This window comes from Rhinoderma darwinii, chromosome 7, assembly GCF_050947455.1.
Source record: "Rhinoderma darwinii isolate aRhiDar2 chromosome 7, aRhiDar2.hap1, whole genome shotgun sequence".
Taxonomy (NCBI): Eukaryota; Metazoa; Chordata; class Amphibia; order Anura; family Rhinodermatidae; genus Rhinoderma; species Rhinoderma darwinii.
In genome coordinates, this window is record NC_134693.1 from 127,047,502 (window position 1) to 127,068,347 (window position 20,846).

At 42.8% G+C, this 20,846-nt stretch overlaps 1 protein-coding gene across 1 annotated transcript in view; it reads right to left on the bottom strand.

Moving 5' to 3' along the window:
• PRICKLE2 (prickle planar cell polarity protein 2) overlaps positions 1-15,010 on the bottom strand; it is a 216,068-nt gene extending 201,058 nt beyond the window's left edge. Inside the window, exons 1-2 of the mRNA XM_075833990.1 lie at positions 14,785-15,010; positions 1,971-2,056 (exon numbers count right to left, since the gene is read on the bottom strand). Coding sequence (XP_075690105.1) covers positions 1,971-2,056; positions 14,785-14,826 — 128 coding nt within the window. The 5' untranslated portion in view covers positions 14,827-15,010. The remainder of the gene's footprint in view (positions 1-1,970; positions 2,057-14,784) is intronic.
• Positions 15,011-20,846: the final 5,836 nt, after the last annotated feature.

Genomic DNA, 20,846 nt, shown 5'->3' on the forward strand with positions numbered 1-20,846 from the left:
TCCAGGATACACAGTAGCTGTTCTAAAAAAATAAAAAAAAGTTTTAATAAAAAAAAAAACTATTAAAAAGTTGTTTAAATACCATAATACATTGTTTTAGTAAAAAAAAAAAAAAAAGTCTACAAAGGTTTACATAGACTTTAATGAGAAGAAACCTGTGTGCCTCCATAAATAATAGCTATGACGTCAGTGCTCTTTAACTGTGAGATTTTGACAACCGCCACCTTAGAAATGTGGATCAATGGTGACACAGGCTGTGACCTGAGAGCCCTGAACACATAGACCATGTTCAGATGTGGCGAATTCGCTGCGGACACTGAATGAATGCTACATCTGTACAGATGCTGAAAAAAAAGGGTCTGCCTCCGCAGCACTTACGATCGTGACATTGGGGACATTAAAACGTGAATTTCTTGGTCACGCAACCTCCATGACAATCATTCTGCTTCATTTTCTTAGGGCACTCCAGGACCCCCCTTTTCAGTATCAGTGGGGGTCTTTGCGGTCGGACCCCCACCAATCAGACATTACCTATAATGTGGATAGGTGATAAATCATCATTATGAGAAGACCCCTTTAATGTTGTATATTGTTGTTATTTATTACCTTTACTTTAATTAAACGCAGTATATTTTCTTCAGTGAGACTGCGGTAATAAGTGCGCCTCTATAGCGGAGAAAGTATATATATTATTAAAGGGAAAGTAAGAAGCTCCTGAACTTTTTCTGCAGTGATTCATCATATAGACCATTCCTGAAGTAAAGTCCTGCATTCAAAATGCACAAATAATGAATAATGCAGTCGCCTCTGGCACGGTTACTGCTAGTCCCATTGCTGCCCAACTTGCCGATGCCAAGGGCTGCTACAAGAACACCTCTCTGTCTTTATTCCAGTTTTAGAAAACTCTACAAACTTTACAAAAAGTGAAGAAAGCAGAATACACCATCACACATCATTCAGAAAACACGGCTTTGCACATACTCCTATAGCAAGAAATGCGCACCAGTCTTGAACCCATAGATATTAATCACTCCTTTGTTGGCATACTGTGCTCAAGGGAGAGAGTACCATAGAGGCATCCCATGCGGCTGCTATGGGGCCCTGGAGAGAGGGGGCCCAGACCAGGCTGGCTGCATATTTTTTATATATGGGACCACCCATTAATCAACGGGATGCTGAATGCATCACTTATATTAATGGGTTGTGAGAACCTTTGCACAAGTCCTACAATGTTAGCTAGAAGAATGTGGGATATGAATCCAAGGATCACAGAAGGAGATCGGGAGTGGGCACCAAGTACTCCAGAAGCAGGTGGTTATGGTTGTGGTGGTGTTAACCAGCACCAAACAGGGGCATTATCATAAACTATGGGTTCCCCTCATCCCTATATAGGCCCCTGATTATGCTCTAAGACCCATTAGACACCATTCATGTCCTTTGCAGTCGGAGACCAATATTAAATAGCTTTTCCCCTGCAAAAGTGTAGTTAAAGACTGGCCAAACCTAGTTTGCCTTTTATCTATCCTTAGTTCAGTGCCAATTTGGTATTGAGTTGAACAAGTGAATTATCTGAGACAGACTGGTTGCTAGGCAGTGGATCCCTAGAAACCAGTTTGTCTCAAATGCCTTAGCAGACAAAGCTGGATTGGCACTGCACTCACAGCAGGGAAGGGGACAAGCAGCTTGGTAGCAGTCAATCGATGTCATTTTTCATCTCAGCCGGAGTTATTAAATCAGATTTTTCTAAAATATTTGTATTAGAGTTCCTTTAAGACCATTCTAGAACGTGACCTCTTTATGGTTAAGTATGTACTAAATATCCGATTGCTACAGGAGTATTTATTTCCAATTTATAAGCACAGTAAAATGCCAATTGCTAGGCTAATACCGATAGCATACAGATGGTGGCGCTCTATTTCATAGGTTCTTGTTTCTCTTGATAACATTAAAACAAGAAAAACTTTTCTTACCTCCATTGATGTAAGGCCAGTCCTGGACAGCGATCACCACAGGCATTACATGGTTGTCCACGCTCCGGTTCAGCAAAAGTTGTATTCTAAAGATGGGAAATATAAACAATTATAGTTAGTCTGCTCTATTTACGGGCAATGATGTTGTCAATAATAAACGTGTTCTTATGTTCACACTGTTGTCAGAACCTCCGTCAGCAGAATCATCAGATTTGATGGGAAGAATAGCGCTACATGCAGCACTAATTTTCTCGTCAAAACAAGTCACCACGACTGAACCCGACAGAACAGATTGTAAGTAAATGTTGCAAGTGTGCACGTAGCCTACACGGTTTTTGTGTATGTTTTTGGTTAAAAAAAAATGGATCATGATAGATTAATTGACTGATCTTATTTACTTCTAATGATAAATTTACGATCATTTGTTTTAATTTACAGGAACATTCTTAATTTTGTATGACGGAGGTCAATGGGCGAATCGTTCTCAATTTGTCATCAGTTTTTGTAAAACAGTGAACTCAGCTTTAGGCTGGATTCACACAGCCGTGTTCAGTCCGTGAGGTTCGGATCGTATGTTGGCCGAATTTCCCGAACCGAACACAGTTCAGGCAGTCAGAGTTCCTAGCATCATAGTTATCCATGACGCTAGGAGTCACTGCCTCCCCGCGGGAATACGGTCCCACACTGTAATAATTTTTTCAGTACGGGACGGTAGTCCTGTGGGGAGTCAGTGACTCACAGCGTCATGGATGACTATGATGCTAGGAGTCTGGCTCCATGAACTTTGTTCGGTCCGGGAAATGTAGCCGACATGCGGTCCGTATCTCACGGCCTGAACGCGGCTGTGTGAATCCAGCCTTATATCTGTATTTGAGGTCCCAGCTAATGATAGTACATATTGTCTTTTCCTCTATATTTCAAATATGTAGCATCGCTGTCCAAAAATATGCAGCCTGTTGGATCTGTACTTATATCTGTATTTACGCCATTATTTGATCTATATTTGTGGCTAGGCAATGGTAGACTGAAAACACTGAACACTGACATTTCGACTATAATGGAAACCATTCAGAAGATACTTCTTGAACTCTCATGGCCGCTTATTATGAGTTATCCATTAAACGGATACCATTATTACCTAGGAGTGATATCACTGTTAGGAATCTGTCACAGACTACATTTGACGTATACGTCGGAGGCTTTTTCCTGCCTATACGTCAAACCTAGGCCAAAAACATAATGTGAATGAGACTTAGACAACTTTAGACTACCACTAATCCAACTACAATCATACAAGGGTTTTTGCCTGAGAGTTTGGTGAGTTATCTCATTCAGTCATATTCTAAAACTGGAGATCCAGATCCACAAAAGTTGCACAAGGCACTCTCGCATCGGACATTGCAAGGCACAAGTCGGTATTTATCTTAGACTTTATTGTATGTACACAGTTTACTAGCAAATAAAGATCATAGGAATGATGATAGCAGCTGGAGAAGAGTGTGCTGATCTTGTGGGAGGCAGTGACCTGTCCACTCATGTGATTTAGGATTGATGCACACATGCGCTCTTTGGTGATGAAGAAAGTGATAGGAGTAAGGTAAGAGATATTGTACCTTCAATATTGGAGCAAGGTATCCAAAAGCATAGACAATCGATGTGAGACTCCTTTCAGTGCCTTACAAGAACATGCTCCGCTCGATGAAAAAGCTAAGCTCCCCAAAGGGTTAGCATTTGGTCTACGTGAGTTGACTAGTGAATGTGCTGCCTGATTGGACACATGCCATGACCAGTCCATCAAATTAACATTCCTCAGGGGTTGTGGAGAAAGGGAAATGTCTGCAAGTAGACATCCCCTTTAAATTCGAACAGACGTTTATTGTATTAATGAAAGAATACTCAAATAAGCATTTCTCCAAAATGAAAAGGATTGTCTGAATAAATGACACATGACTGTCGTGCCAATGGAGTTTTTTCAGTGGCACCTTGGACTTCTGGTGAAGGGCTTATTTGCCCATATTTTCTGTTGCCTTAAAGTAGCCATATTTGCATCCAATGTTCAGGTCAAGGCCGTAAATATACCAAACTACGGTCGAAATTTTACGGATGAAAAGACTATAGTTTTCGTTCTCAGTGGACAAGTAGTCACACATTCGCAGTGTACGATGCAATAAAAAGGAAAAGGTTACTATGCTAAGAAGAAACCACTGTCACCTGCTCATAGCCAGGCAACTAAAAATGTAATGCCCTTTTGGTTTCAATCGGCCTCTCTTGATTTCTAAAGGACAACTAAACTGCATTAGATTCTATGGACCACCGTCATTTCTCCCAAGGGAAGCCGAAAAAGAATGACGGAAGTCAAAAGGGCCCGGCCAACTTATGAACACCGTAGCCCTTTGTTCTTGTGATCGATGGGGCCACAAGGGCATGGACACCGACCAATTAGAACTTCTAAACATTGTCTGGTCGGAAATATCGCTGAAGGGGCTGCAGCTCCTTTATTCTCAGGATCGTGGGAATCCCGGCGATCGGACCACACCGAATAGACATTGATGGTATGTCTAATGGATATTCCATAAATGTTATAGGTGGGAAGACTCCTTAAACGCACTGCATGCAACACAAATGAAAAAAAGTTAAAAGGTTATTGATCAGTCCCCATTCTTAATTATACCAATTTGGTTTAAGTTTCTTCAAAAAGCTAAATTTGTGTATAAAATACAATGTATCAGTGTAAGGCTACATGAACACGACCGTTTGTATTTTGCAGCCTGTAAAAAAAATTATCGGTTGTCTGTTTTTGCTGTCCGTGTGTCATTGGTGAGTTCTCCACATCTGTTCCATTTGTCTGCAAACAAGGTCCGTATTGCATCTGTATGTCATCCGTATTTACAGATTCGCAAAAAAAAAACAATAAAACGGAAGGCAAGAAATTAGGTCAATAGCTTGTTCCAGCCCCCTGAGATGGTAACATGATAATTCTGGCGCCATTTTATCTTGCACTTCAGAACTTTGCTGAATGGGGAATTCCCCGTCGGCTGTCAACTCATCCGCAAAACACGGACAGCATATGAACAGCACAGGGAGGGCATTCGTGTGCCATCCTTGGATTTCACGTCACCATAGACTTGAATGGGCGAGACCGAGCCGCAAATACGGACAGGAATAGGACCTGCTCTGAGTTTTGCGGCCCGGTCCCACGACCCACATGCGAATCCATGAAGAACACGGCAGTTTGCATGGGGCCATAGAAATGAAAGTTAAAAAAACGGATAAGGCACTGACAAAACCAATGGTCGTGTGCATGTAGCCTGATAAAGTGGGAGCAATTGTTATACTTGTTCCTATCTAACTTTGCCTACAGAAAATGTTGGATCTGTCAAGAAGAAGAGTTTCGTTATGCAACACCGATCCTTTGATAAGATGACAGACGCAGCGTCCTAGTCTGTTTAATGGGAAGAGAAATACGCAATTTGCGAAATAGACTTGTTCCATATCTTGACAGCAAAAAAGAAAAAACACATTCAAGACAAGTAAGTGACCAGTGAACGTTCCTTTCAATGGGCGTCAGAATTCATTTACTGATCGTCCAGTCAAAGGAGGATCCGACAATGAGAAAAGTCAAACAGTCAAACAAAGAGAGTGAAAGTCTCCAAATTTACATCACAATGGCCATGAACCAGTCTCCAAGTCACCAGCAGGCATTAGGGTAGTGATTCTCAGGAGTAAATAACAGCGCTGTGTACTTAACCCTTCCAGAGTCAAATTTCACCCAACCACCATGTGTAAAACTATGAGAGTGTGAATGAGCGATGACCTTTGACGGACCAGCGTGCAATTATTATGCGGACGCAGCGGATGGAGGGTTTCAGCTCTAGTTTCTTATAATCAGCAGATTGTTCTGTAAATTATCCTAAGGAATTAGTGAAAGGCCTGCAGGATGTGAGTAGTGATGGATTTTTAACCCTTTAGTACAGAATATGGAACTATGGCTTTTTTTTATACTAGGGTGTTCAGCCAGTATATATTCTTTATTAAAGCCGTTGCATGTATGGGGTCCATATATACACACTGATTGACAATACAGGATCAGTGATATTGTTCCCTTCGTAAAAAGAAAACTGGATGGTCCAGCTGATTCCCATTCATTTCTATAGAGAGTGGCTGCGCCAACACGGTGAACTATGCGGCCAAGAGTGGGGACTACTTGTCCTCAGTGGTGTTGAGAGTCCGACTCCCGCCTTTCATACTTTTATGACCTGTCTAGTTGAAAGGTCATAAAAGAGAAGTGTTGTTGTGGCACAACCTCTTTAACGTCCTTATTGGCTCCGTCGGGCGGTATACGTCAGGGATACTGTTGTTTTGCTGAATAGAATAGCGTAACTGACTATTCAAGCCTGAGGCACCCCGCAGAAACACAAAAACAAACGTATACTGCATGGTATATGTTTTATAACATGGCAGTCTATAGGTGATGTATCTGTCACAGGCATCCTTTTAACGTACACGTCATGAGATTTTCCATCGCTTTTCAAGACGTATCTATAAGGGTATGTTCACACGGCTTATTTTCAGCCGTTTATCGGGTCGAAAAAGCCCCGAAAAACGGCTGAAAAGAACGGAAGCTGAACGCCTCCAAACATCTGCCCATTGATTTCAAAGGAGAAAACGGCGGTTCGTTCTTACGGGGAGTCTTTTTTTACGCGGCCGTTTGAAAAAACGGCGCGTAAAAAAAGGCCACGTAAAAATAAGCGCAAGTCACCTCTTCAGCCGTTTTTCATTGTGTCAATAGAAAAACAGCTCCAAAAACGGCCCCAAAAAATACTTTAAAAAAGTTTGCCGTTTTAAAAACGGCTGAAAATCAGAGAAAATATAGAGCCCCAAATCCTCAGTAGAGGACAAAATGTTATACGAGTTGTCCAGGATAAAAAAAACATGGCTGCTTTCTTCCAGAAACAGCGGCACACCTGTCCACAGGCTGTGTGTGGTATTGCAGCACAGCTCTATTAACTTTAAAGGAGCTGCAATACCAGACACAATCCATAGATAGGTGTGATACTGTTTTTGGAAGAATGCAGCCATGTTTTTCTAATCATGGATAACCCCTTTAAATGCTTAAATTGTGTATGCCTGCAGCTGCCACTAGGGGGAGCTTACTAGCTCTGTTATTATTAAGTTCAATGTAAAAAAAAGTATGCAATAAGCTCCGAAGCTCCCCCTAGTGGTGGCTGCAGGCAGCAAGCATATACAATCCTGCAATTTGAAAAGCTTCCAACAGTTCAGAAAAATGTTGCTGGGTCGGAGAAGTACCAGACTATGGGAAGTTTACCTTATGAACACTAGTAATATCAAGCCTTTGACTTTAGCGCAGCAAGTTATTTTTTTCTTTTATGCAGCGCTGGTCTATGTGAACAATTTTATCTAATGCAGAGGGAACAGCAGATTTGCGGGATATACAAGGCCAAAGAAAATACACAACTCTGCCTGATGAAATAAATACACGGATAACAAGGCACGGGACGGAAACCAGGACGATAAAAATGTGTATGTAATAAAAGATGCAGGAAAACTCATACAACCCAAGTATTTACTACAGTACAGTCATCAGATGAGAACCTGGGCCTTATGTCTCAAAAACCCTCAATAGGACTTGTTGCCCACAGCAATCTAAACTGAAAAAAAAACGTGGCCTCTGATTGGCTGCTGTAAAGAGCAGGATACTGTTCCAACACAGCCATCTAAACCTATTTTAGCGCTGCGTAGCAAATTCAGCGCTTGCAAAACGTATCCATTAGGGAGTTCCAAGAAACCCCCCCCCCCCCTACTCCATATAATGTAAAAAGGACCTGTCAGCTCTCCTGACATATATCTGTTTTAGTAAGGCCTCATGCACACGACCGTAGCAATGTGCACGGCCGTGATTTTCAGGTCGGCCGGCCACGGAGTATCATCCGCCAGCCCCCCACAAAGCGCGGGCTGTGCACATGGCTGCGTCCATTATTTCCTATGAGCCTGGACCACAGAACACGGCCGTAATAAGACATGTCCGTTCTTTCTGCGGTCCAGACTCCCGGGCCATGCACGGACCGTGGAAACCACGGTCGTGTGCATGGGTCCGTAGAAATGAATGGGGCCGCAATTCTCACGTGGATTTTCAGGGGAATTGCACGTTTGTGTGCATGGGGCCTTAATGTTTGTATTTCCCAATTTTAGAGCACATTTTCCTTGAACCCTGCAATGTGTCATTCCTCCTGTTATTCCTCCTGGCAATGTAGGAATAAATTGGCAACTGGGCATTACCATTCTTCTTGTCCCTACAGTCTGACACGGTCAGCAAAATTTTCAATGACGAGGAGAAAGGTAACGCGCAGTTGTCAATTTATTCCTATATTTTCAGGAGAAATAACAGAGGGGCGGAAAAACTTCTCTCAAAAATCTATGAATGTTAATTTATTAAGGATGCTTTCTGACAGCCGTAATGCAGACACATTTCAGCATCCATACTAAAGGCCGCAATACCCGGACCTTCTGCAATTCTACTGAACGGAACTACGATTATCATAGACCCCTTTTTGATTTATTTTTCTTTAATGACTATTTATTTGATTGTAAAACTTTTCTTATGGCCGTTTTTGGATATGTTTTTCTATAGTCTATGAAAAACGGCTCCAAAAACGGCTGAAGAAGTGACATGCACTTTTTTTTCGTGGGCCATCGGAACAGAAAAAAAACGGCCCGTCGGAACAGAACGCCGTTTTTTCCCATTGAAATCAATGAGCAGATGTTTGGAGGCGTTCTGCTTCCGATTTTTTAGCCATTTTTTGGCACGTTTAAGGCCAGAAAAACGACTGAAAACACTCCATATGAACATACCCTTAAGACAATAGTATGTCAAGGGTAGCCTAATATATCCTGGAATGGAGTGGAGTTTATAAGGTGGAGCTTCGCATTAAAGGGCTGGACTCCTTTTTCCAATCCCTATTGTTAGAAAGGTCCTTCTACAATAATCTGATCACAGGACCCCCAGCGATCAACTATAATCTGTGGGGAACCTGGCAGTAAGTGTTCTATTCCCCTGCAGCACCACCACAGGGGAGATGTAGTATTACATAGGGCCCATTGCAATCAATGTGTTGTCTGTGTAATGTATGGACATGGGGACAAGGACACTGTTTGTAGCCACTAGCCCTGACTAATTGATGAAGGTCCCTAACTAGGGCCCCCATTCTGTTCACTCAGGAGGCTCAGAAGTATTTCAGTCAGTTAAGACTTCCTTTTGGGTAAGCATTCCTGCGTTGAGTTTATGAAATGTATATGTATCCTGTTCTTTGTGACTTCTACATTGTACTAGAATACATAGTCATATCAATCTAATAGACCTTTGGTGTGAATTGCTATGCTTCAGTGTACACAATGGAATATAAACATAAGCTGATCATATTACATGGTCCTATTACAGTCTTACAATGGTATAAAGTCATAACTGCCCTGAGAAACTAACACAATTACTACAATTGAAGAGACTTGGTTGTAAGGCTCTGTTCACATCTGCGTCGTAGATTTCATAAATTTTGCTTGTCAAAATAGCAAAATGACGGACACCTGACAGAACCCATTAAAGTCAAAGGCTTCCGTCGAGCTAGTTGGTTTCCATCATGTGTCGGAACAGGCGCTTCTGTTTTTCTGGTTGTTTTTGTTCCTCAGAACAATGTAAAACAGAACGCAGATGTGAACAGAGACTAAGACTGCATTTACAGTGAGTAAATTCAGTAATTCCCAACCTTTTTGGCATAGGATCCCCTACAACTACCCCCTCTCTAGTGCAAAAGGAACAGCTCTCGCCATTACTATCTTCTAGGGAACCCTGGTTGGAAAACAGGTTGCACGACCAGATTGCATATTCCAATCTTTCACAAATTTTCTCACCTAAGGGCTAGTTCACACGGCGGATTTTGTGTGGTGGGTCCCGGCACAAAACACCCTGCGGAACTATTGGAAGATTCCTCCCTCCCATTGACAATGGAAGGTTCGGGCGGAATCATCCTGAAGATCAGCTAGCGAGAAAAAGAAGACTCTGACTCCCATTGAAATGAATGGGAGGCAGAATTTTGAGGTGGATTCTGCTGCAAAATTTCCTCAGTGTGAACATACCCTTAGCATCCATTCAGATGCAACCACATCGAAAAAAGCCATTTCTGCAAAATATCGTTCATAAATGGATGAGGTTGTTTCTGCAGCAGGTGGTTTAACAGACGAAATTCACAGGAAACGAACAGTCACAGCAATTTCTGCAACAAATCTGCCCCATGTGAACATACCCTAAAGGGGTTTTCTTAGGAAGCGAACTCCTTTTTTTAGGCAGGGGGCCTAAAGTATGGGAGCACGGTCCGTAAAATAAAAAAAATAGGACATATCCTATTTTTTGCGGCTCATTTCTACAGCCCGGAACCCTTCCTGCAAATATACGGGAAGGTGTCCGTGGGCAATAGAAATAAATGGTTGTTTACTTTGATCCGCAATTTACAGTCCGTAATTGCGGATCAAAATTACGGCCGTGTGCATGGGGCCAAAAATGAAGCCTGCTCAACTATCAGCTGCTATTGCTGGAGGAAGCAGGTAAAATTATACAGTTTTCCAATATACTTTCTGTATTAATTCCTCATGGTTTATAAGATCTCTGCTTGTTGTTGTTCAGTTCGAACCTTCATTGTTTACTTCCAGTGGATACAATTCTGTCCATGGTCATGTGATGGACACACAGGTGCTGGGATCGTTACAGTTTCAGTATGTGTATCAGTGCTGTCTCTTCTAACGAGCCGTGCACCTGTGTGTCCATCACATGACCATGTAATGAGCCGTGCACCTGTGTGTCCATCACATGACCATGTAACGAGCTGTGCACCTGTGTATCCATCACATGACCATGTAACGAGCTGTGCACCTGTGTATCCATCACATGACCATGGACAGAATTGTATCCAGTGGAAGTAAACAATGAATGTTCGAACTGAGTAACAACAAGCAGAGATCTTAGAAACCGTGAGGAATTAATACAGAAAGTATATTGGAATTTGTCTTTTAATTCTACAAAAAAAAAATAATAATAATAATAAATTCACTGAAACTGGACAAACCCTTTAAAGGGATTTTCCAGGGACACTATTTTCTTCCAGACGCGCAGCGCACTAGCGCTGAGGAGTTTCATTAATGGGAAGAAAATGTGGCGGGCATTGAGGCGTAAGCAAAGAATTCAACGGGGCAGGTATTGAGGAGACTGTGGACCAATAGGATGCCTCAAACCCAGGTGTGCGACAGAAGTCCCGGGTTTGAGGCATCCTATTGGTCCACAGCCTCCTCAATGTCCGCTCAGTTCATTCTTTGTTTCTGCTTCAATAGCGGCACCATTTTCATCAGTGCATGCGAGCTGGTATCTACACAGGACTGTGTGCATACTAAGGGTATTTTCACATGACCTATTTTCAGCAGTTTTTTGGTCCCTAAATGTCAAAAAATCAGAAGCAGAACGCCTACAAACATCTGTCCATTAATTTCAAATGGGAAATACGGCGTTCTGTTCCGATGGGCATTTTTTTTTCGCCTCATTTTAAAAAAAACGGCATGTAAAAAGACACCCCATAAAAAGAAGTGCATGTCACTTCTTGAGACGTTTTTAAGCCATTTTCCATTGACTTAAAACAGCTCCAAAAACTTAAAACATAAAAGGCCCGTAAAACGGCTGAAAAATTGGAGGCAGAACGCCTCCAAACATCTGCCCATTGATTTCAATAGTAAATACGGTGTTCTGGTCCGACGGGGCATTTTTTATGCGGCCGTTTTTAAAAACAACAGCGTCAAAAAATGCCAGCGAAAAAGAAGTGCATGTCACTTCTTGAGCTGTTTTTTAAGCCATTTTCCATTGACTCTATAGTAAAACAGCTCCAAAAACGGCCGTAAAAAAACACTGCGAAAAACGCGAGTTACTAAAAAAAACGGCTGAAAATCAGGAGCTGTTTTCCCTTGTATTTTCAGAAGTTTTTTATTAAGTGTGTGAACATACCCTAACAACTCGTGCACGAGCCAGTGTCGAGAGGAAAAAAGCAGAATTTTCGGCAGGGCAGAGGTAGGGAGAATAGGAAGAAATGTGTTCAGATTTAACACAGAATGTATATTAGGAACTTTATTAAATATTTACATAGAGTATTTTTCAAACATTTTGTGTTCCTGGAAAGCCCCTTTAAGGTATTTCCTAGTGATGGATCTAGGATACATTCTCAAATGGCAGCGACGTTACGGCTCCTCAGGAAATGCTGCAACAAAGCGCAAGTTAATATACTATTATGGTTGATGATTAGGAAAGTGATAAAAAAAAAACTCAACTGAAAAGTAAAGTTGTAAATCAATGGTGAAAACCATCAAGAAAGCGCCACCAAAACACCACAAATAGGATCCAAGATGCAGCAAGTAATGAGAATTGCTGAATCAAATTTTTATGTAAATCAGCGCAAATCTATGAAAATCATTCAAGTTATATGATCCAATACTAAATAAATATCGTCCCTGTGGGGAAGGGGGGGATTACGTCAATTACTATCTACAGAATACAAGACACATTTCATTATTTGTACACATCCACACAAGTTTGTCTTTTTATTCTTTTGTATTGTGTAGTTAGATGATAATATTTTCCTAGATGTACTTTTTGTTGTTACTATTTATAAATAGCAGCAGTCGGGTTTATATACAACAAGTCTGAAAGGAAAGGACATCCGTATGGCGGATTGAATGAAGGCAGCTGAATTATTGAGGCAGGGTATTGTGCTCTGTACTAATGACATTATAGCTGGAGTCAGGTGCAGCTCCCTGCCCTCTCCCGCAGCGGGGATCATGGCCGCTCTCAGCTGTTCTTTAGGGATTTGAGAATTAACTAGCAGGATTTGGACGGGGTTACAATGTGACAAGCGATGAGCAGGTAATGCTCTGTAGTTAGACTACATGGTTTGCTTCAGACGTAGCAATAATTATTGACGATCGTTAATGATCATCATTATGTCTATGCACTAAACCGACAAAAATTTGCAGTAGGGACAATGGTCAATTTTTTTAAAAAAATTTGGGAACTTTTGTCAGTACGTACCAAATGCTGGAAATGAGCAGAAATGCATTAAATGATATTTGTAACAATATACATTTTTTAAAATGTTTTTTTATTACGTTTTTACTTTTGAAGTTTGTTTTTCCCCAACAAAGACTTTTCTTGAAAATCAACTGGACAGCTCATAAAAATCTGATCTGGTCTAGGACCAACTGGTGGGATCTCCACAATCCCAAAAATGGTCACTCTGCATTGTATAAAAACACCACTGACCACAAAGATGCCACAAAATCGTCACAAACAAAAAAACGGTGTATGTCGTGCATTTTATATTTTACTATAGACTTAAATATAACATCTGTCTGAACAAAAACCGCTGTTAAAGACGCAGAAAAAACGGTGTTAATCAAGCCTTAAAGTGAATGGAGAAAACTTGGCTCCCCATTCACTTCAATTGGGCTGAGCTGCAATACCAGACACAGCCCACAGAAATGAGGGCACTGTTCCTAGAGAAAACAGCAAAACCTTTTCTAATCTCATAAAAACCATTTAAAAAAAGTAACTGCATACGTGTGGCTACTTCTCCACTGGGATTGGGGACCAGGTATCCCCTTTCTCTGGATCATGGGGGTCCCGCATGTATTGAATGATTATTTTGTCACCACACATGGTCAGATTTTCCCCACAACAGCTCATCATTAGTCAGATTGGCTAAATTGGCTCTCATAAATACTATTAGCATAAATTGTGATTTTTCTAAAATATCCATAAGATGTTCTGCAGCAGCAGTTTCCACCTATGCTGTCGTACTGTATAACTATAGATAGAAGACACAGTTTGAAAGTGACAATTCTTTCACTGGGGCATAGTCCTTACTGGCAAAGCAATCTTGTATCATCTCCAGCCATATGCCTTAGCAACAACCTGTAGCTGTTTGACTTCTGTGGGACTACAAATACAAGCAGATCACACACTAGATGCATATGTTGGGACTAACCAGCGACTATGGCAAGATGTTCTGCAGCAACAACTTTTAACTACACAACTGTTGTGGGACTACAAATCCCAACATATAAACTTTATGCTTATGTCAAAACTTAACTGCAAAATTAAGAACATTCAGCCTAGCCAAGATGTTCTGCAGCAGCAACACAAACCAACAACCTGTGACTGCTCGCCTGTTGTCAGACTAAACGTCCAGCATTTCATTACATTAGGTAGATTGATATGTTGTGAGTTGCGTAAAGCGTTGTAGTTTCTAGTGTTGTGGGGATTAAGACTACAACCCCCAGCAGATCACCTTGCTGAACAAGCAACATATAGCAAGAACCTGTGGCTACTGTGGAACTACAAGTCACAAAGTTGCATGCATAGGATGGGACTACAAATTCCAGCACGTCATAGACTAGATGCATAGTTTAGAACTAAACACTAAGAAAAAGAGAAAGTGACCCTATCAAGATGTTCTGCAGCAGCAGCGACTTGCAGTAAAGTTCCTATAGGATGCAATAGAAGGGGGCAGGGTTGTATAAATGGGGTGCATAGGATGGGACTACAAATCCCAGCATGTCATAGACTAGATGCATAGTTTGGAACTAAGAAAAAGAGAAAGTGACCCTATCAAGATGTTCTGCAGCAGAATCAGCAACTTGCAAGAAAGTTCCCATAGGATGCAATAGAGGGGGACAGGGTTGTATAAGTGGGGTGCACAGCACAAGTACTCACAGATCTGCCGGAATGTCTCCTCCAGGAGCTCCTGCTGAACATGTCCAGGCTGCCGGCTCCTCAGGGACGGCTCTGAGGGTCTCGGTGTCGGGGTCCCTGTTCTCCTCTCCGCTCTCCTCTCGCTTCTCTCTCATCAATGAACTGAGTCAGGAGCGGGGTTTCCGTGTGTGAAGCTCCACCTAGCCGGGGACATGAGGGGAGGGGGACCTGGAGGACACTGTGCCGGCAGGGACGCCCCCTCATCACCCACCACAATGTAACAATGTATCACTGCTGTGCCACCGCTCCTACAGCAGCAGGACGCGCTAACCCGACGCAGCATGACCTGCAGAAAGTCGCACGGTCCTCCATCACAGCGGTGCAAGGGAATGACGCACCTGAGCCCAAATGTCGTTCACACTACCACTTACCACAAACCTGGGTTTACTGGTCTATTTATTTATTTATTTTTTTTGGTGGTCTTGTTGCAATATTTTTGCCACAGTTATCTTAATGGTGTTAAAACTGCGTTGGTTTTGTAGAAGCAAAAAACAAAAAAAAGCAGTTGCGATTTTTGAAAATAACTAACAAATGTAATACACCCCCCAAGGGTAAAATTCTTGTAATTTGTGGATCACACCGTTTTTAGTGCAGTTTTTGGCACATTTTGTGACTACATAATAAAGGACATGCATCAGTCTTTTAAGGCCTTGTTCACAGAGTGCAGATTTGCTGCAGATTTGCAGATTTAGCACGTTTTAAGCCAAAACCAGGAACGGAACATAAACAGAAGAAATATATAGGAAGGACTTTTTGATCTCTCCTGGATCCTTTCCTGGTTTTGGGTTAAAAAATACATGCAAAATCACAGAGCCCGAACCTTTCCTACCTTTTGGATCCACTTCTGGCTGTGGTTCAAAAACTGCACCAAAACTGTGTGTGTGATCCTGGCCTTAGCAGTGGTGTAATAATCGCAACCGAGCCTGGAGGGGAAGGATCTCTTAGATTGCCACATCAAGCTTGTTAATGGCCGCGCATTGTCGCTGCTAAAACGGCTGTCTATATGCAAAGTCGTGCGGCCATAAAGGGTGTATTCATTAATTGCCAAACGATTTTTCAGGTAAACAGCTTTTTTTTACCTGCAACAATGCGCGGCCATCAATGAGCGTTATGACAGCCGTGCCGAACAGTGTGCTAGCGTGGCTGTCGGATTCGTTGTGGCTGCATCCATGGCGCTTTGTATTTTGAGGCAAACACAGGAGTGGACACAAAAGAGAGAAGTATCAGTCTTTTCTATAGGCTGGATTCACACTCAGCGTTTTGCTGCATTTTTAGTGGTGTTTTTTGAAGCGTGGTCAGGTGTTACATTAAGGCCGGGTTCTTATAGGACGGATACGCGTCATAAAAACCACGCAGCGTATCCGACCTGGAACCCCCAGGACTTTCCGTCCTAAAAATCTCACCATATTGTGGTACGATTTTTTTCGGACGGAAATTCCGCTGCATAAATAAGTGCCCATACTTACCCCCTCCCTCCTCTGACGTCCGCTCCGTCCTCCCTGGGTGACATTTCAGGCCATGTGATGCTGCATCCTGTGATTAGCTGCTGCAGTCACATGGGATACAACGTCATCCCAGGAGGCCGGTCTGCACGAATAAGGAGGGCGTTCTGGGTAAGTATGTTTTCTTTGGTTTTTTTTTACGGCGTTGCGATTTCTGTGGCGTAAACGTTGCGAATACGCTGCAAAAGTCGCAACACATGGCTTTCTGTTGCGGGTTTTGCATCCCCATTGAATTCAATGAAGAAAATCTGCAGCAGAAAATAAATTAAAACGCAGCATAAATTGACATGCTGCTGAATTAAATTCCGCACCGCAGGTCAGTTTATTAACGTTTACGCTGCGTAGATTTACTAAATATCATCCACTTCGCTGCTGCTGTAAATGCTGCGGAATTTCCGCACAAAATTCCATTGCGAAAATTCCGCAGCATTTGCACTACGTGGAAACCCGGCCTAAAGTTTATAGTCATAATGCTCCTGTCACACTGCAAAAAATGTTCAGGAATGATTTGAGGAACACGACAAAGAGTTCAAGGTGTTGACATGGCCTCCAAATTCCCCAGATCTCAATCCCATCAATCATCTGTGGGATGTGCTGGAAAAACAAGTCCAAATCATGGAAGCCGCAGCTCACAATTTACAGGACTCAAAGGATCTGCTGCTAAGGTCTTAGGCTTTATTCACACGAACGTGTTATACATCCGTGTGACGGACGTTAAAACAATGGCCGTCACAGGGACCTATGTAATTCAAAGGGTCCGTGAGAAAATAGGACATGTGCTATTTTTTTTGGGCTTCATCCATTCCTCCATAGTCTCTAGTAGTCTATGGGGGATGCGTGATAAGCCCGGATGCACCTCGGATGTGAAAAACTGCAGTTTTTCACGTCCGAGATGCGCAACAGTTGTGTGAATCTAGCCTGAGTGTCAGATACCGCAGCCACCTGCAGAGATCTTGTGGAGTCCATGCCTCGATGGGTCCGAGCTGTTTTTGTGGCACAAAGGGGACCTACAATATATTAGGTGGGTAATTTTAATGTTATGGCTGATCAAGGCATGTCATCCATTCAAATTAATGCAAGGCAGGGTCAAGGACAGTGAAAGCTACCCTTTGTTATGGACCACTCCTCTGGCTCACCTTGGAGGGTCCAGTGCTGGGGACCTCCTCTATGATATCCATAGGCACTAAAAGGGCCTTATGAAGCCACATGCTACATACCACTATCTTCTATACAGCAGGTCCTTAAATATTTGTTAAATTAGAGGGTAAGATAAGTGCAGCAAAATAAAGGGGAAACTTGTGGAAAACCTGCTGCAGACTGCAGGAGTACCTGCTCTGTTATTTGTGCACTGTATGGTAGAGCTATTAATGGACCACTGTTGTGATGGTTGTACCATGTGCAAATTTTGTAATAAATATTCATCCACCTGTGCTCAGATATTGGTTCATTTAGAGCTGGAGTTACATAACGGTGTGTGACGTACAGGAAAAGTTGTTTGTCAAATCTGAATATGGCCAGAATCCTTAGTATACATTGAGCAGCATTAATAAGAAGTAATTACATTACATCCATTTCATGGTGATTAGCTCCACTAGTCACTTAGTCTTAGGGATATGTACAGATTGTAAGCACTTACTGGCAGCGGTGACAGATGACTCAACAAGGCAAAATACGTTATCTCTTGCCAACATTGACGGAATAATTTCATGGAAATCGCATTTGCCAAACGAACCCGTATTTGATACATACTGTGCACCGTTCTGCCATAACATTAAACCACTGACTGGTGAACTGAAGAACATTGGTTATCTCATTACAATGGCGCTGACAAGGGGTGGGATATATTAGGCTGGGTTCACACGAGCATGTTCTGTCCGTAATGGACGGAACGTATTTCGGCCGCAAGTCAAGGAACGAACACAGTGCAGGGAGCCGGGCTCCTAGCATCATACTTATGTACGATGCTAGGAGTCCCTGCCTCGCTGCAGGACAACTGTCCTGTACTGAAATCATGTTTTCAGTATGGGACAGTAGTTCCACGGAGAGGCAGGGACTCCTAGCGTCGTACATAACTATGATGCTAGGAGCCCGGCTCCCTGCAGGGTGTTCGGTCCGGGACTTGCGGCCGAAATACGTTCCGTCCTTTACGGACCGAACATGCTCGTGTGAATCCAGCCTTAGGCAGCAAGTGAAAAGTCAGTTCTTGAAGTTGATGGGCAAATATAAGGATCCCAGCGACTTTGACCAGGGCCAAATTGTGGTGGGTAGATGACTGGTCAGAGCGTCTGCAAAACGGCGGATCTTGTGGGGTGATGTGCAGTGTTTAGTACTTACCTAAAGAGGTCCAGGCAAGGAGAACCGGTAATGCGGGGACAGGGTCATGTGCGCCAAATGCTCATTCATGCACGTGAGAAGCAAAGGCTAGCCCGTCTGGTCCGATGCAACAGAGCTACAATAGCCCAAATTGCTGAAAAAGTTAATGCCAGCGACGTTGGAAAGGTGTCAGAAAACACAGTGCATTGCAGCTTACTGTGTGTCCGCAGACCGGTCAGAGTGCCCATGCCCATACAGAGCCAGCGTTGTACGATTGCCCCACCTCTGGCCACCAGGCAGTAGAGAGCCGGCGGGATGGCAGGAACCATTTTTAATATTTTATTCACAGTTTTTGTGACTGCTGTGTGAACGGACCCTTTTTGGCCGTACATAAAGTACCTTCAGGTCTGTGATATTATTTTGAGGCACCGTATTCTCCCCTAGAAGCAATGCATTATGAGAATACCTCTGCAATACTGCATGTGATGGAGCATGTCATATTATTCTTGCTCACAGATTTTGTGAGAAGAAAACTCTGTGTACCATCTTGTAAAATCAGAAGCACACTGAGGTATGAAGTATATAGTATATGGAATTCTATGGGCACCATATTGCAGATCCGTGTGCATGAGTCCTAAACCTTCGGTCTGATGCTAATTCAATTAAGCTGGCAAAGCTGCCTTGCAATGGTGTGATCATTGATTTGGCTCACAACCTGGGAAAAAGTAGCTACAACTCTGAGTTACATAGTTGAACATTTATTTGAATGGCTGCCATGTAATACCACATGCCTCCAGCAGTGGCCGCTGCAGTAGAAAAGTGTGGCTGCCTGCAGCTTTCCCTGGTGGTAGCAGCTGATCGCTGGGGTTTTCAGGTGCCAGACCCAACACCATTAGCTGATGGTCAGCGGGTCCTCATTTAGAGAAGGGCTTGTTCCATCGTCTAATAGGGCATATAGGCATTATATAAGGACTACTCTCTATTAGTCAGAGCAGAGAGCTGCTGCACAATAAGCATCTTCCACTCTGGAGGAGTCAGTGTAACCATTTAAATGGGTATCATGTAAAACTACATTTTCTATGCAGTGGCCAATTTACCCTAAGGGTATGTTCACACGCTTAATCAAAAACGTCTAAAAAAAGGAGCTTCAAGGGAAAACAGCTCCTGATTTCCTGTTTTCAATAGAGTCTATGAAAAACGGCTCCAAAAACATCCCAAGAAGTGACCTGCACTCGCGGCCGTTTGTTTACGTGGCCGTTTTTTAACAAGGCCCGTCTGCTTCCGGGTTTTCGGCCGTTTACGGCCCGAAAAACCGCCCAAAATAAGCCGTGTGAACATGTCCTAAAAAGGAAAAAAAATCTTCTTAATGCTATAGTCAGGGTGTACATCTTAGTGTTAGGTACTCTTTAGGGGATATAAGATGGGGTGGGGGCATTTGTGGCTTAAACACACTGTTGACGGGAACTTAGGGCGCTAAAAAAAAAAAGCTAGCAGAAAAAAGCGTGTTCATGTTTATGCAGGCACCTGTGTGCGCACATGTTTGTGCGTTACATTCATTACACAATCCTGTACATACTGTTGCTTTTCATATCTTTTAAATGGGGAAGGGGTTGTAGTTTTTCAGTATTGGTGGCAGAGGGATTGATTCTCTGCTCACTATAGGGTTAGAAAGGATTCTTTTTTCCTTTTACAGTAAATTGGCCACTGTGTAGGGGAAACGTACTTTTCCATGGTTCCCATTCAAATGGTAGCACTGACTGTTCCAGAGTAGAAGTTACGTCCCTTTTACACGGGACAATTATTGGGCAAACAAGCGTTCACAAAACGCTCGTTCCTGATAATTGCAGTGTGTAAACAGGGCAACGATCAGCTGATGAACGACCAACCACTCGTCCATCGGCTGATTGTATAGTTGTATTGTATGCAGCTGAAAATATTATCATTGTTGGCAGCACATCTCCCTGTGTAAAGAGGGAGACGCGCTGCTGACATGATAGAAATGTATGGGGATGAGTGATCGGGGTAACGAGCGCTCGTCCCCATGCATATCACCTTCTCAAAGGAGCAAACGAGCGCCGATCAACGCGCTGTCTCGTAGATCGGCAGTCGTTTGCACAGCCCTCATTGGGTAGTGTAAGAGGACCTTTACTCTTTGCAGCAGCTCTCTGCTCTGGCTAATAGAGGAGTCTTTATATAATGTCTATATGC